This window comes from Mobula hypostoma, chromosome X2 (genome assembly GCF_963921235.1).
Source record: "Mobula hypostoma chromosome X2, sMobHyp1.1, whole genome shotgun sequence".
NCBI lineage: Eukaryota > Metazoa > Chordata > Chondrichthyes > Myliobatiformes > Myliobatidae > Mobula > Mobula hypostoma.
In genome coordinates this window covers 48,223,318-48,240,398 of record NC_086129.1, presented here as the reverse complement: position 1 = coordinate 48,240,398, position 17,081 = coordinate 48,223,318, and the positions used below count along the sequence as shown (strand labels likewise).

At 44.6% G+C, this 17,081-nt stretch overlaps 1 protein-coding gene across 5 annotated transcripts in view; it reads right to left on the bottom strand.

Moving 5' to 3' along the window:
• The window catches only part of sidt2 (SID1 transmembrane family, member 2), a 111,942-nt gene that overhangs the window by 47,314 nt on the left and 47,547 nt on the right, over nucleotides 1–17,081 (bottom strand). For 3 of the 5 annotated variants that reach the window (XM_063038705.1, XM_063038707.1, XM_063038708.1), the window contains 3 exons: nucleotides 12,038–12,096; nucleotides 3,248–3,319; nucleotides 69–140 (listed from right to left, as the gene is read on the bottom strand). In XM_063038705.1, the coding sequence (XP_062894775.1) occupies nucleotides 69–140; nucleotides 3,248–3,319; nucleotides 12,038–12,096 (203 nt within the window). Of the gene's footprint in view, nucleotides 1–68; nucleotides 141–3,247; nucleotides 3,320–9,700; nucleotides 11,589–12,037; nucleotides 12,097–17,081 lie in introns of those variants that run through there. The other 2 variants (XM_063038709.1, XM_063038706.1) reach the window with 2 other exon arrangements.

Here is a 17,081-nt window from a genome sequence, read left to right as displayed (position 1 = left end):
ATGTGTACACTGTGATCACCTGGCTGTGTGTGTTAATCTAGGGCACAGGGAAACAGTCATCATCTTACCCATATATCCACAGGTGGAATCAGACTCCATGCTGTCTGTAACAGCCTCTGACCCAAGAACGGAGCCATTCTCTGCAACACACAATGAAGGCAGAAACCGCAGAGTTAAATCTCAAGTAACTGCAAACTCTCCCTCCCACATGGGCCCCAGTGGGTTGGAAAGTGGCAGGGAAGTTGCAGCAGGGTTGCAAAGCATTGAGTTATAGTTGGGGAACATTAAAGGAGGGTTGAAAACGAGACAATTCATCCAGACCATGCTCTCCTTTTGCTGCTGCCATCAGGAAGGAGGTACAGGAGCCTCAGGACCCACACCACCAGCTTCAGGAAGAGTTCTGAACCAGCGTAGATAACTTCACTCACCCCAATACTGAACTGATTCCACAACCTACTACTGACTCACTTGCAAGAGCTCTACAACTCATGCTCTCAGTATTAGTTATTTACGATTTGCAGAGTTTGTCTTCTTTTGCACATTGGTTCTTTGTCAGGCTTTAGTTATGTGTAGTTTTTCATTAGTTCTATTGTATTTTTCTGGTCTACTGTAAATGCCTGCAAAAAATGAATCTCAGAGTTGTATATGGTGACACACAGTTAACATACTGCGATAATAAATTCACTTTGAACCTGCCATCACCTGTACAAGGGCTCTCTCAGAACAGTAATGCACAAGCTGAGTTCAGCTGACCACCCCACTGCCTTGGACTACGACGAGAGTGTTAGTTTAATAAAAGGCACTTCAGTGGTGCCAGAGAGTTTGTGAAGCCTGTAGAAAGCCTACAGGGTTCACAAACTTTCGAGCTGCACTATATCAATGACGTTTGATAATAGACTATACAGCAAAGAACAGGAATTTTGCAGATGCTGGAAATTCAAGCAACACACATAAAAGTTGCTGGTGAACGCAGCAGGCCAGGCAGCATCTCTGACATGCTGCCTGGCCTGCTGCGTTCACCAGCAACTTTTATGTGTGTTGCTTATACAGCAAAGAAACAGGCCTTTGAGCCCGTCTAGTCCATGCTGACCATCAGCCAATAATCCCACATTCCCATCACAAGGTACATTTACAGTGGCCAATTAACCTGAACCAGAGGCCTGGAGACAGCCTGGCCTGGGGCAGGAGGCCTGTGTGTGCATGCGTGGGAGAGGGTGAGAGGACGGGGTTTGGGGAGGATAAGTGCCTCATCTCCTTGCCAGCCCATTGCCTCCTTCTGTTGCTCCTCCCTTTTTTCCCCTTCCATGGCCTCCTATCCTCTTGTATTAGACTCCCACTACTCCAGCCCTGTATCTCTTTCACCAATCAGCTTCCCAGTTCTTTACTTCACGCCTCCCCCTCACGGTTTCACCTATCACTTTGTGTTTCTCCCACCCCCACCTTTTAACTCTACTCCTTATCTTTTTTCTCCAGTCCTATCAAGGGACCTCGGCTTGAAACGTCGACTGTACTCTGTTCCATAGATGCTGCCTGGCCTGCTGAGTTCATCCAGCTTTTTGTGAGAGTTGCTTGTCTCCACATCTCTGTCCAATTAACCCTATTTAAGTGCAACACTGGCCGTCATGACCTTTTCCAATTTCCAAGCCTTGCTGAGTTGGAGGAGAAAGGAAGAATACCAGATGATGATCTTCAGGTATACTGTGCCCATTTGGGTGAGCTGCATAAAGACATGTCAGAAAGATTTCAGGATCTTCGCTTGATCCAAATTTGAGATTGTGTAACAAATCCATTCTTGAACTCTTGTAATGAGGAATTAACAGGAAGGATGGAGGAAAAACGGATCTCGCTACAAAATGACTTTGAGCTGAAGCCGAGGTTCAAAAAATCATAAAGTCTTTTGTTTGCAGAAAGGAATCTCTGAACACTACCCTGCACTGTGGGGGAAAAAAGGTCAAAATGTTGTTTATTGCCTTTCCAACATCACATTTAGCAGAGCACGGTTTTATTACCATTGCCCAACTTTCTCAGAGCAATAAAAAAAGGCAGCAAATTACTGCAAGTGAGGATCTGAGGCTCCTGAGTGACAATGAGCCCAATATCACTGCACCAAGCCCACCATCTCACTGAAAGGTGAATAAGCAGTGAAATAGTGAATAGTTGGACAATTAACATAGACTCTAAAATTATTGATGAAAATTGTTTTTACTGTAAGAAATAATTTTATTTGTAGCTTTACTAGATTTGAATAATTTTTGCAATTATGTATCACTGCTTTGAATTTGCAGTTCCTACACGCTTTCACTGTGCATCGTAAATCAGAATTCTTTATAGCTTTTATGTAATGACCAGAAAGGAAGAGAGGGGTTGCTGGGGATGTGGTCTGGGAGCCAAGGGGGCGGTAACCCAAAAAAATTTGGGAACCACTGATTTGGAGTGATGTGTGACTCCCGTCATGCACACTGATGAGTCTGACTCCTGCCTGATCCTGGTTGTGAACCAGATCTTTGCCAAATCAAAAATACACAAACCAAAATAATGGCTAACTCTCAGCTGCACACTTCATCAAGAGATGCATAGCCAGAGAATCAACCGATTCGGATCCTGAGTTGTGGGACACTTTGCTGAGTTTCCCCAGTGGGGGCTTGGATCAGAAAGTGTAGAATGATAATCACAAAGCTCGGTGATTATGAAGCTTGCTGAGAAATTCTGAAGACACAGCAGGTAAGAGATAGATTTCCTTCCTTAAGTGTCAATAAAGCACATGTATTTTACAGGATGTTTTGTGGTTGCCACTGGTAGCTTTTTAAAAATTCAAATTTCAAAGTAAATGTCATTATCAAAGTACAGATATGTTACTATGTACCGGAGATTAATTTTCTTGTGGGCGCAATCAATAAATCCATAGAATAATCACAACTTGGGCATTCAACTAGTGTGCAAAAGACAACAAAGTGTACAAATACCAAAAGAAAGAAATAATAATAATAAATAAATAAGAAATAAATAGAGAACATGTGACGAAGAGTCCTTGAAAGTGAGTCCATTGGTTGTGGGAACATCTCAGTGATGGGGCGAGTGAAGTTATCACGTAAATCTAGTTTCCTTAGTTAAAATTCCCCAGCTAATTTTCACACATAGGATTTGAACTCATGTATCTGGATTAATCAACAATTAGTTTCTGGGTTACTAATGCAGCAAGTCGCTGTTCTATTGCACCCCTTAATACATCATTAATAGTGAGACTCACCAAAGGATCCATAGCTTTGACAAGCTGAGCTTCCAGTGTAGAAGTCAGGACTCTGGGGAGTATAACCACCAGCTGAAATAGAATACAGTACTAAGTTTGAAGGAATGCATGAATAGTTTCATATAAATTCATGTGGGAGTATGGTGCTAACTCCACTCAGACCGATAATAGTCCAGGACTTGATCTACTGAAAGGAGAGTACTACAGAAGTGTCAGATGTCAGAAAAGTTGTCCTTGGAACACAGAACATTACAGCTCAATGTTGTTACAACCGTTTAACCCTTCCCTCCAACAAAGCCCTCCATTTTTCATTCATTCATGTACAGTTGCAAGAAAAAGTTTGTGAACCCTTTACAATGACCTGGTTTTCTGTATTAATTACTCATAAAATGTGGTCTGATCTTCATCTAAGTCACAATAATAGACTAACACCATCTGCCTAAACTAATAAACACACAAAAAAAGTATGTGAACCTCTGGGATAATGCTTTCTACAAAAGCTATTTGGATCGGGTATTCAAGTGAGATGAGATGAGATTGGAGGTGTGGGTTGTAGAGATGACCTGTCCTATAAAAAAAAGACACACAAAGTCAGGTTACTGACAGAGCCTGCTCTTCTCAAGAAAGATCTCTTTATGGGCACGATGTCCCTATCAAAACAACCTTCAAAGGACCTTCGAAGAATTGCAGAGATGCTTGAAGCTGGAAAAGGCTACAAAAGCATTTTTAAAGACCTGAGTGTTCATCAGTCCACAGTAAAATAAATTGTCTACAAATGGAGGAAATTCAGTACTATCGCTGCTCTCCCTGGGAGTGGGTGTCCTGTAAAGATCACACCAAGAGCACAACGTGCAATGCTGAAGGAGTTGAATAAGAACCCAAGGGTAACAGTAAAAGCCCTGCAGAAATCTCGAGAACTTGCTAAAGTCTCTGTTCATGTGTCCACTATCAGAAAAACACTGAACAAGAATGGTGTTCATGAAAGGACACCACGGAGGAAACCACTACTCTCTTTAAAAAAAAGCATTGCTGCGCGTCTCAAGTTTGCAAAAGACCACCTGGATGTTCCACAATGCTTCTGGGACATCATTCTGTGGACAGATGAGACAAAAGTTGAACTTTTTGGCAGAAATGCGCACTGCTGTGTTTGGAGGGAAAAGGGCACTGCACACCAACACCATAATCTCATCCCAACTGTGAAGCACGGTGGAAGGAGCATCATGGTCTGGGGCTGCTTTGCTGTCTCAGGGCCTGGTCAGCCTGCAACTGTTGAGGGAATAGTGAATTCAAAATTCTATCAAGACGTTTTACAGGAGAATGTCATGGTAGCAGTCCGTCACCTGAAGCTTATTAGAAGGTGGATGATGCAACAAAACAATGATCCAAAAGACAAGAGTAAATCAATAACAGAATGGTTTAAAAAGAAGAAAATTTGTGTTTTGGAATGACCAAGTCAGAATCCAGACCTTAACCCAGTTGAGATATTGTGGCATGACCTGAAGAGGGCTGTTCATGCAAGGTATCCAAAAATATTGATGAACTGAAACAGCTTTGTATAGAGGAATGGCCTAAAATTCCTCCAAGCTGATGTGCAGGACTGATCAACAGTTACCGGAAATGCTTGGTTGAAGTTATTGCTGTAGAAGGGGGTCACACCAGTTACTGAGAGCAAGGGTTCACATACTTTTTCCAAGAAATACATGTCATACTGGATCATTTTTCTCAATAACTAAATGAACAAGTATAATGTTTTTGTGTTATTTATTTAATTGGGTTCTCTTTATTTTTAGGACACGTGAAGATCTGATCACATTTTAGGTCATATTTATGCAGAAATAGAGAAAATTCTGCAAGGTTCATAAACTTTCCAGCACTATTGTACCTATCTAAGAATCTCTTAAATGTCCTTGCCAGCACCCCTGGCAGTATGTTCCATGAACCAATCACTCTCTGTGATAAAACCTATCCCTGATACTCCCCCTCTACCCTCCTCCCAACCCTTAAAGGTATTCCCTGTCATATCAGCCATTAGCATGGGAAAAGGTGCTGGCTGTCCACTCTATACCTCTTATCATCTTGTACCAAGTAACCTCTCCTCATCTTCCTCTCCAAAGAGAGGACAGAATACAGCTATCATGATTGTTGTGCTGGCGTGTGAAATGAGGCTGGGCATAGGGGAACGTTTCAGACTGGAAGAGTTCCCTTGATCGTGGGCAAGATGGACAACACAGTAGCGTAGCGGCTACCGTACGACTTTATAACATGGTAGCGTAGTGGTCACCGTAACACTTTACAACACCAGTGTCCTGGGTTCAATTCTTGCTGCTGTCTGTAAGCAGTTTGTACGTTCATCCCATGACCACGTGGGGATCCACCCACATTGCAAAGACACATAGGATAGTAGGTTAATTAGTCACATGGGTGAAACTGGGCAACGTAGGTTCTGTTACCGTGCTGTATCTTGAAATAAACCATGTCGTTCCTTTTACTCCCCGAAATGAAGCACTCCCATTCCCTAGCAACATTTCTCACGGAAAACAAAAACAACGTTGACCCAGAGAGAATATAAACTTGATGAACTTATTAAATATCTCATTGGCACATGACTTGGCTTAGCTGGATTTTGATATAATGAATTTCCTATTGAGTGATTTAATTGGCCAGTGAAAAGGAGGTTACTACTTTGCCAGCATGAAACAGATGAAAAAGACACGAGGTAGGTCTATGTGGAACCACTTGGACTCATCAACAAATTTAATTTTCGCCAATAAATCCATTAGCAAGGGTGACTCAGTTTCCGATACCAGATATTCAACCATTTTAACAAACAGTGAACGTTGGTGAAATAGTGGGGAATCAAAAATGGGCCCCGACCAAAACAACTTGGATTGTCACTTTACAAAAATAACTCAGTGGCCACTTTATTAGGAGTCTCCTGCACCTAATAAAGTGGCCACTGAGTGTACGTTCGTGGTCTTCTGCTGCTGTACCCACCCATTTCAAGGTTCAACATGTTGTTCATTCAGAGGTGTTCTTCTGCACACCACTGTTGTAACGTATGGTTAGTTGAGTTACTGTCACCTTCCTGTCAGCTTGAACCAGCCTGGCCATTCTCCTCTGACCTCTCTCATTAACAAGGTGTTTTCACCCACACAACTGCCACTCACTGGATGTCTTTGTATTTTTCACATCATTCTCTGTAAACTCTAGAGACTGTTGTGTGTGAACATCCCAGGAGGTCAGCAGTTTCTGAGATACTCAAACCACCCCGTCTGGCACCAACAATCATTCCATGGTCAAAGTCACTTAGATCACATTTCTTACACATTCTGATGTTTGGTCTAAACAACAGCTGAACCTCTTGACCATGTCTGCATGCTTTTATGCATTGAGTTGCTGCCACATGACTTTCTAATTAGATATTTGTATTAACAAGTAGGTGTACCTGTAACAAGATTTATCATTGGCTGGTTTGGGATGGATCACTGATTACCCATTCCAAAACATGTCAAGAGGAAAAGACTTGGCCAATGTTTCCAAATCTCAGTGGCCATTTTATTAGGTACTTAATACATTCTCAATGAGAAATCTTGTTGCAGGTCTCCCTCGTGCATCAGACATTCAACATTGACACAGGGCGGCTGAAGAATGAGACTTGGACTGATATTGGAAGCCCTTCAGGTCATGAGAGGATCTGATACGATAGACACAGAGGTGTTGTTTCTTCTCGTGGAGAGAGTAAATCTAATAGCCATAACTATGGGCAGACACCAATAAGTCAGCAGAGATTCATCTACACCCTCCCAGGGCCTTACAGAATGACCTAGCAGAGGAAAGTCACAGTGGTCGGGTTTCTGGCACTGAGTCTGCCTCTGTGACTCAGAAGGGAAGGGGGGAGAAGAGGCGAGCTGTGGTGATAGAGGATTTGTTAGGGGAATAGATAGCAAGTTCTGTGAGCGAGAACAAAATTCCTGTATGGTCCGGGACATCTCGGATCAAGCCCTCAGCATTCTTAACTGGAAGGGTGAACAGCCAGAGGTCATGGTCCACATAGGTACCTATGACATGGTAAACAAGTGACGAGGTTCTGAAAAGTGAGTTCAGGAAGTTAGGTATTAAGTTGAAGGGCAGGACCTCCAGGGTTGTGATCTCAGGATTGCTACCCGTGCCACATACTAGTGAGACCAGAACTAGGAAGACTATACAGTTTAATATGTGGCTAAGGTGTTGGTGTAGGAGGGAGGCTTTAGATTTTTGGATCATTGGGCTTTTTTCCAGGGAAGGTGGGACCTGTACAGAAGGGACAATTTGCATCTGAACTGGAGGGAGACTAATATCCTAGTGGGAAGGTTTGTTAATGCTGCATGGTTGGGTTTAAACTAGAGTTGCAGGGGATGGGAACCGAGTGCCTGAACAGTTAGTGGAGAGGTTGTGTTGACAGATGTTGGTAAGACCTCAGACAAAGTCAGGAATCAAAAGGTTGAGCATGGTGCGACTAGTGTCCTGAGCTGTGTATATTTCAATGCAAGAAATATCATAGGAAAGGTGGATGATAGTGCTGAAGATGAGGCAGCTGGTTTACAAACAGGCAGTGTGTAGTGAGGAGAAGCTGTTGATAGGGAAAAATTGTATTCAACAGGACGAGTTGCAAAGTAAAAGGCAGACAAAATCAAAAAGGGTGAATACAGGACTGAAGGTGTCGTATTTGTGTGCAGTATATGGTATAAGGTAGATGAACTTGCAGCATAGTAGCAGATTGGCAGGTATGATGTAGACATCACTGAATCATGGCTGAAAGATTACAGCTGAGAGCTTAATGTCCAAGGATACACATTGTATCAAAAGGACAGGCAGGAAGGCAGAGGGGGTGGCATTGCTCTGTTGGTAAAAATTGAAATCAAATCATTAGAAAGAGGTGGCGTAGGGTCAGAAGGTGTTGAATCAGTGTGGGTAGAGCTAAGGAACTGCAGGGGTAAAAAGACCCTGATGGGAGTTGTATGCAGACCCCCAAACAGTTGTAAGGATATGGCCAACAAATTACAAAATACATGTCAAAAGGGTAATGTTACAATAGCCATGGGGGATTTCAATACGCAAATAGATTGGGGAAAAAAAAATCAGGTTGGTGCTGGATCACAAGGGGGGACTTTCTAGAATGCCTACGAGATGGCTTTTTAGAGCAGCTCATGGTTGATCCCAACAGGGGATCAACTATTCTTAGGGGATCAGCTATTCTGGATTGGGTGTTGTGCAATGAACCAGAATTGATCAGAGAGGTTAAGGTAAAAGAACCATTAGGGGTACGTGATCATAACATGTTTGAGTTCACCCTGAAATTTGAGAAGGAGCAGCTAAAGTCAGATGTATCAGTATTAGAGTGGAGTAAAGGGAATTACAGAAGCATGAGAGAGGAGCTGGCCAGAGTAGATTGGAAAAGAACGCTGGCAGGGATGACGGCAGAGCAACAATGGCTGGAATTTCTGGAAGCAATTCAGAAGGCATAGGATATATACACATCCCAAAGAGGAAGGAGTATTTTAAAGGAAAAGTGACACAACCATGGCTACAAGAGAAGTCAAAACCAACATAAAAGCAAAAGAGAAGGTATGGAAAGCTTTAAATGGGTTTGAGCTCTGACATCTGATAGTGTTATAGGGAAGGCATTAAAGACCACAATGTACAATCAGACTGCAAAAAGTGAGAATGCCAGCAACAGAAGCACAAACTGGAATTCAGTTCTAATGGTATAGTGACTGGTGAAAGGGCTGTTGGGGATGCAGTTCCAGGAATCAGTGAGGATAGAGGAATGGCGATACATTTCTAAACCAGGTTGGTTGTGACAAGGGGAATAGAACCTTCAGATTTCCAGGTGCCTGCCCCCCCCCTGCCCCCGCTGCTTCTTGGAGGTGGTAATTGCCTGGATGAGTAAGTGTTGTAGATGAAGACACTCCATCCCTGCACTCATTCAAACAAATGGACAGCACTCCATTCAATCCGTGAGTGAACATGGTGCTGTACTCATCCAAACAAATGGAGAGCTCCCCATTACAGGCAAGTCTTTAGCAAGTCTCTCCATTTGTGTCATGATATGTCAAGGAGTGAGGCAAAAGGCCAAATCTGCTGCATCTTCCGACAGAGATGAAAGGGAATTTCTTTAGCCAAAGGATGGAGAGTCTGTGGAATTCATTGTCACAACCGGCTGTGGAGGTCTAGTCACTGGGTATATTTAAAGCAGAGGTTGACAGTTCCTTTAATTACTCAGGGTGTCAAAGGTTACGGGAAGAAGGCAGGAGAATGGGGTTGAGAGGAAAAATATATCAGCCAAGATGGAATGATGGAGCAGACATGATGGGCTGCTCTTATCTTCAACATGATATCTGAATGTGAACCAGCCCAAGTCCTTCTTTCCATCCACCATGCTTTGCCATAAAGTGACTGAGAAACAAATCTTACCGAGTAATGGATCTGTAGCCAGAGAGATCAGCAGCCACAAAATACAAAGAGAGAAGGATTATTGTTCAGAATTGTCAGAGGGAAGAAGAAATTTACTTGGAACACAGAAACAAACCCAAGTATTTAAGTCATAAGTTAGCATAAGATGTAGTGGAACAGCAGAATTGGGGAGAATGAGAATTACAATATGGTGGTGCAATTCCACATTGAGTGTAGAAATGTAAAACAGAGATAGCACAGCACAGTACAGGGCCTTCTGTCCACGACATTGTACTCATCTTTTAACCTACTCTAAGATCAATCTTTTAAGAGCTGTATCATTGGCACTAGCCTCCCCAGCATCAAGGACGTCTTCAAAACACAATGCCTCAGAGAGGCAGCATCCATCATTTAGGCCACTCACCATCCTGGACATGGCCTCTTCTCCTTGCTACCATCAAGGAGGGACAGGAACCAGAAGACACACACACATTGGTTTAGGAACAACTTCTTCCCCTCCACCATCAGATTTCTGAATAGACAATGAACCATACTCCACTAGGTTTACAATATATATATATAATAATTTAGAGTATATTTTATGTTTTGCACTGTACCGCTTCCACAAAACAACAAATTTCATGCCTGCTCCTGTACTCTCCCACTATAGGAAACACCCTCTCCATGTCTACTCTATCTAGGCCTTATGCCAAAGAATGCTTCTGTGATAATGCTCCTGTGTATGCCTGTAGACCTTTCACAATGTTAAGACCATAAGATATAGGAGCAGAATTAGGCCATATGGCCCAGCAAGCCTGGTCCACCATTCTATCATGGCTAATTTATTATCCCTCTCAACCCTATACTCCTGCATTCTCTTTGTAACCTTTGACACCCTGACTAATCAAGAACCTATCAACCTCTGCATTAAATCTACCCACGGACTTGGCCTCCACAGCTGCCTGTGGCAATTAATTTCACAGATTCTCCACCCTCTGGCTAAAGAAATTCCTCCTCATCTTTGTTCTAAAGGGACGTCCCTCAATTCTGAGGTTGTACCCTCTGGTACTCGACTCTCCCACTATAGGAAACATCCTCTTCACATCCATTCTATCTAGGCCTTTCAATGAGATCCGTCCCCCACCTCATTCTTCAAAACTCCAGCAGGTACAGGAACAGGGCCATCAAACACTCTTCGTACGTTAACCCTTTCATTCCCAGAATCATAATCCTCTCCAATATCAGCTCATCCTTTCTTAGATATGGGGCCCAAAGCTGCTCACAATACTCCAACTGAGGCCTAATCAGTGCCTTATAAAGCCTCAGCATTAAATCCTTAAGGAAGCTGTGTATAAGTAGTTATCTACTTAAGATGTGTAGTAACTTCTCTAAAAGATGGCACCTCAGAGCAAGCTCTGCCCCAGGACAGCAGTGGGACCTCAAGACCAGAGCCTCACGTTCTCTGAAGTAACTTCAGATGTATACAGATCAGGCCCTGTTGCTGGGGTTGCCTCTCTATACACGGCAAAATCCTCAACCAGGCCAGGCCAGGCCAAGCACATAGAGCAACAAAGAACCTAGGGGAGGAACTAAGTGGGTTGAGCAAATTCTGGGGGTGGGGGGAGGAACTGTTGACATTTTCAGTTGAAATCCTGCATCAGGACAACAATCCTAAAGTCAGGCCAAGCTCCTGATGCAAGGTTTTGACCCAAACAATCAACAATTCGGTTTCCCCCAGCAAACTGTGTTGCATCTGCAGTCTGTTGTGTCTCCACACCTAGAATGGACCAAAATACTGGCATTTGACCCCTGCAAAGTGAAGCGGCTACAGTTATTAGCATCCAGACACACCGGCTTGTTACCACAAGCAATAACTTTTGTGATAAAAGACCTTTTTCCAGGGCAGAAATGGCAAATACAAAGGGACATCATTTTAAGGTGATGAGAGGAAAGTACGGGGGGGGGGGATGTCATGGGTAGTTTTTTTTCAAAACACGGAGAGCAGTGGGTGCATGGAACACCCTGCCAGGGCGGTGGCAGAGGCAAGATAAGATTAGGAACATTTAAGAAACTCTTAGATAGGAACATGGATGACAGAAAGATGGAGGGAAGGGTTAGAATGATTTTAGATTTGATTAAAGAGTTGGCACAACATCGTGGCTGAAGGCTCTGTAGTGTGCTGTAGAGTTTGATATATTGTATAACACGCGAGACACAATGGGCTGCACTGCTGGCTGCTGGGCAGCAGGTGTGGAGAATTACAAAAGGAATCTAATAATGGCTGCTTTTCTGTGGAAACTTGGGAACCCAAAATGATCAGGTTCATTTTCCAAAGAGTAAAATTATCTCCTTAGTTACCACACTGATCCGGAGATGAGATGCTTTTCCCCAAGAGTCTCTCTCTTTTCCTTTGCTGCCTGAGGAGGGAAAGTAGAGAGAGCAGGATCAGGAAACACAATAATGGGGCTTGTTTAAAGCAATCATTACAACGGTCACATATCCCAACAGAACAAGATGTCTTTCCACCACTCACTCTATTAGTGGATACAACATTCTCAGGAGTTAACAACCAATCACTTGTAACATGGTGGAACAGATTAATAAACTGTTCAAAGTAGACAGGCATGGTAGCATAGAAGTTAGCACTGTTACGTACCCCGTTACTGGGTTGCCAAACCAGCAGAAATGGACCACTTAGTTGGAGTCTGGTTAACAGAAGCTAATAAAGTTTTATTCAAGAAACAAGTAACACAGTACTCTAATCGTAAGGATGTAAATGCAACAGGTTAGCAATGATAAAACACACATGTACACAGAACTAGGGTAATAGGAATCACCCAAGCTCTATCGCAGTCTAGGGGTAAAATGATCAGTCTCAAGTGACGCAGAGTTCAGTTCAGCTTAGTACAGTTCGCAGTAATCGCTGTTGTGCCGTTTGGGGGGGGGAGGGGGAGGGAGAGGGAGAGGGAGAGGGAGAGGGAGAGGGAGAGGGAGAGGGAGAGGGAGAGGGAGAGGGAGAGGGAGAGGGAGAGGGAGAGGGAGAGGGAGAGGGAGAGGGAGAGGGAGAGGGAGAGGGAGAGGGAGAGGGAGAGGGAGAGGGAGAGGGAGAGGGAGAGGGAGAGGGAGAGGGAGAGGGAGAGGGAGAGGGAGAGAATATGCAAATCTGATTCAGATAGACCTTTGATGTTCTTCGCAGTTAGCTTTCGGGTGAACCCTTTTAATGTCTTCTGTGGTCACCGACTGTGACCCCTCCATTCCCGATACGACCGTTCTTCCACGGTGAACCCGGCACCCAGGCAAGGGCGGACACACACACCAGCTTCCCGCCCATCGTACCTTTTCACCCTGTGTGTCTATGGTCGGTTCCCGTGACCAGACCTCCAAACTCCCACCAACTTGTGGGGGCACACCGCTCTTCCAGGGTCTCGTTATCTCGTGATGTGTGTCATGCCTTAGCGAACCTGTTCTTTTTATCCCCCTGCTGGGGTATCGCCTGTCCATCAAACTTCAAACAGTTCAGGTTCAAAGCAACCGGTCTGCCAATACTCTGAAATGTGTTTCTTTCTCATTAAACTCTCTCTTCTCTCTTATTAGCATTTTGAATGTTTCTCCATTGTCTCCCTTCTCTCTCTCATCAGCATCATTCTTCTGATAACTTGGTTTGTCATCAGACCCCTATCCTTCAAAGGATTTTTACCGGGGTAAAAATTATAGGCATGAATACGTTATTCGATACACACTAATATACAGGGTCATTAGCTATTCGGCTAATACAGAAAACTTTAAGTTGTCAACACCTTGACAGACAGTCAGCAATCACATTTTCCGTTCCTTTTATATGTTTTATTTGAATATCAAGTCCCTCTAAGACCAGGCTCCAACTTAGCAACCTTTTGTTTTTATCCTTCATAGTGGCCAAAAACACTAATGGGTTGTGATCAGTGTAAATTATTAGTGGTTTCCGTGCCGGACAGATACTACAAAGGTCGTCCCACACAAACTTCGCATTCTTTTGCAAGAGCTTAGTAAGAGGGAGGGTAATATCCGCAAAGTTTTTTTTTGCAAAACTTCCGATAGTACCCCACCATCCCCAAGAACCTTCTCAGGGCTCTCTTGTCTGTCAGGGTGGGGACTTCAGAGATAGCCCGCACCTGAGCCTGCATCAGAGCCAGCTGCCCCTGTCCTACCACAAATCCCATATAAGTGACCTTCGTGTGGCCGAATTCACTTTTTGCGAGGTTCACTGTCAGGCTGGCTTCAAACAGCTTTTTAAACAGTTCCTCGACTGCCACAATGTGCCCCTCCCACGTGTCACTCCAGACTACTAAATCGCCAATATACACTTCTGCGTTCTTTAGCCCTTTTGTCACTGAATTAATCATCCTATAGGGGTGTTGCTCACTAGGCTGACCTGATGTGACAACAGCACCATGTCCCGGCTCTTTGCATCGCCTCGGGACATCCGGACATACGTGTGTGTGTCGGTTAATTAGCTTTCTCAGCGGCTCGCTTTGTTTGGGGGTTAAGTGAGAGAACTCGTCAGCAAAGTTGGCCAAAACAATAGAGTTCTCCCATCTGGTCGGCACCATACTTATCTTTTCAAAATGGGTTTTCCCCTTATCAGGTGGCACCCTAGCCTCATTAATTTTCGTGATAACACCAAGTAGATCTGTTTTCTGATCGTGGTAAGCTTTTAACATGTTAATAGCCTGTAACTGTGTTAGCTCACGTCTACAATAGTCAATAACATCCTTCCTCCTGCGCAGCCAGTAAAACTCTTTCATGACACTATTGACTGTCTTCCTCACCCCAAAATGTCCACCAAGGGGTATCTTGTGGGCCAGGTTAAAAATCTCATCCCCATAAATTTTCGGCACCACCCCCCATTCCTCATCTGCAGGCACGGTACTTGGTCTCCATTTCCTCCTTAGTACTCCCTCCTCCACATAATAGCCCACTGGCTCCCTTTTTAATTCTGCTTCAGAGAGGGCTGTCTCCATCAAAACCATCAGATCCTCGTCTCGCTCCTGTGTCTGTACAAATTCCTTCCTCGCTAATGATAAATCTACCTCAACTCCCTTACTTCCTTCTGTTTCACTACGCCCCTTCTCACTTTCTAACCCCTCCTGGTACAAGGCTGGTAAAAACGTCTCAGCTAAATCTATATTCGCTTCGGCAGTCTTTCTGGACACACGCCGAGTCACTGCGCAAACGGGATAAACCTGTGAGTCCATGGGTGGGGCCTCAATGCTGGCAGGCTGGCTTGTCAGTTTTACTGCTGAGAACACATTTCCGCCGGCGAGGTCATTACCGAGTAAGACTTCCACGTCTTCCATTGGTAGTTCGGGCCTCACCCCGATCGTGACCGGTCCGGAGACCAAGTCGCTTTTTAGGTGTATCTGGTGCAAAGGTACTGCTTCAGTCCCTTTCCCAATGCCCCTTATCACCCTGACCTCCCTAGTCTGGGTCTCTGAACTAAAGTCTAACACACTCTTTAAGATCAATGACTGACAAGCTCCAGTGTCTCTCCAGATCCACACTGGAACTGGGTTTAACCCCTCCTTCATCGACACCAATCTGGCCGAGATAAACTTCTCGCACCCTTCCTGAACTTTATCAGACCTCTTCTCCCCAAGCAGTTTGTTTGCCAGCTCAATACAGCCAGTCAGAACCGTAGTTTTTCCTTTCCCCGTCTCCTTCTTTGGGGCAAAGCACCTGGACGCAAAGTGACCGGCTTTCCCACAATTATAGCATATGACCCCAGGAGACTTCCTACCAAACTGCTCCCGGTCTACCTTATCCTTCTCACTAGTCCCTGGCTTACTAGTCTCCGCCCTCTTGACTACCCTTCTGGTAGCTTTTACTTGGGGTAAACTTCGCTTTGTGCATTAACGCGTATTCATCCGCTAACTTAGCAGTTGCGGCCAAGGTTTCTGCCTCTTTCTCATCTAGATAGGGCCTCATACCTTCAGGGACACAACCTTTGAACTGCTCAATCAGTATTAGCTGTAGCAGTCTGTCATAATCCCCACTGACCCCTTTCAAGGCGCACCAACGCTCACAATACATCTGCATCTCACGGGCAAACTCTAAATACGTGTGGCCCCACTGCTTCCTCGCATTCTGGAACCTCTGCCGGTATGCCTCGGGGACCAACTCATAAATCCTGAGTATCGCCTCTTTCACCACATCATACCTCTGGGCATCTTCTGCAGACAATGCCAAGTAAGCTTGTTGAGCTTTTCCTTTCAGTACGCTCTGAAGCAAAACAGCCCACTTATCCCTCAGCCAGTCCTGACCTGCAGCGACTTTTTCCAAAGTGGAGAAAGTACCGATCAACATCGGTCTCGTCAAATGGGGGAACCAGCCTAACCTCCTGGGTTGCCCTGAACCCTCCACCTTGGTTCGGCATGGGCCCCTGCGCTAGCCCCATCCTTAACTTCTCCAGCTCAAATTCCCTTTCCCTCTGTATCTCTCTCTCTTGTCATTCTAACTGCTTCTCTTCTTGTTCTAACTGTCTTACCCGGAACTCGTGCTCAAGCCTCAATTTTTCAATCTGCGGTTGTACTGCTTCTCCACCAGGTTTTCCCATAGACACCACCTCCAGCCCATCTTGGGGAAACACACCTTTAGATACATAATGCTCAATGATAGCTCTGTGCATCTCCGCTCTCCTCATTGTCGACTTCCACTTAAAAAGATTCAACCGTTTGGCAACAGCTGCCAATTCCGCTTTCCTGGCATCCTCTAATGCCTCCAAGGTTGGCGCTTAAAAATTCCTCAATCTCCATTTCTGCTGTTTGCCCTTCCTTTCTTTCGGGAATTTTAACCCAATCAATTTACCCAGTCCCAAATTTGGCGTTCAAAATCGCGGACGAGATCCCCACTTATGTTACGTACCCCGTAACTGGGTTGCCAAACCAGCAGAAATGGACCACTTAGTTGGAGTCTGGTTTAACAGAAGCTAATAAAGTTTTATTAAAGAAATAAGCAACACAGTATTCTAATCGTAAGGATATAAATGCAACAGGTTAGCAATGATAAAACACACATGTACACAGAACTAGGGTAATAGGAATCACCCAAGCTCTATCGCAGTCTAGGGGTAAAATGATCAGTCTCAAGTGACGCAGAGTTCAGTTCAGTTCGCAGTAATCGCTGCTGTGCTGTTGGGGGGGGGGCGGAGAAGAGAGAGAGAGAGATAATATGCAAATCTGATTCAGACAGACCTTTGATGTTCTTCGCAGTTAGCTTTCGGGCGAACCCTTTTAATGTCTTCTGTGGTCACCGACTGTGACCCCTCCGTTCCCGATACGACCGTTCTTCCGTGGTGAACCCGGCACCCAGGCAAGGGCGGACACACACGCCAGGTTCCCGCCTATCGTACCTTGTCACCCTGTGA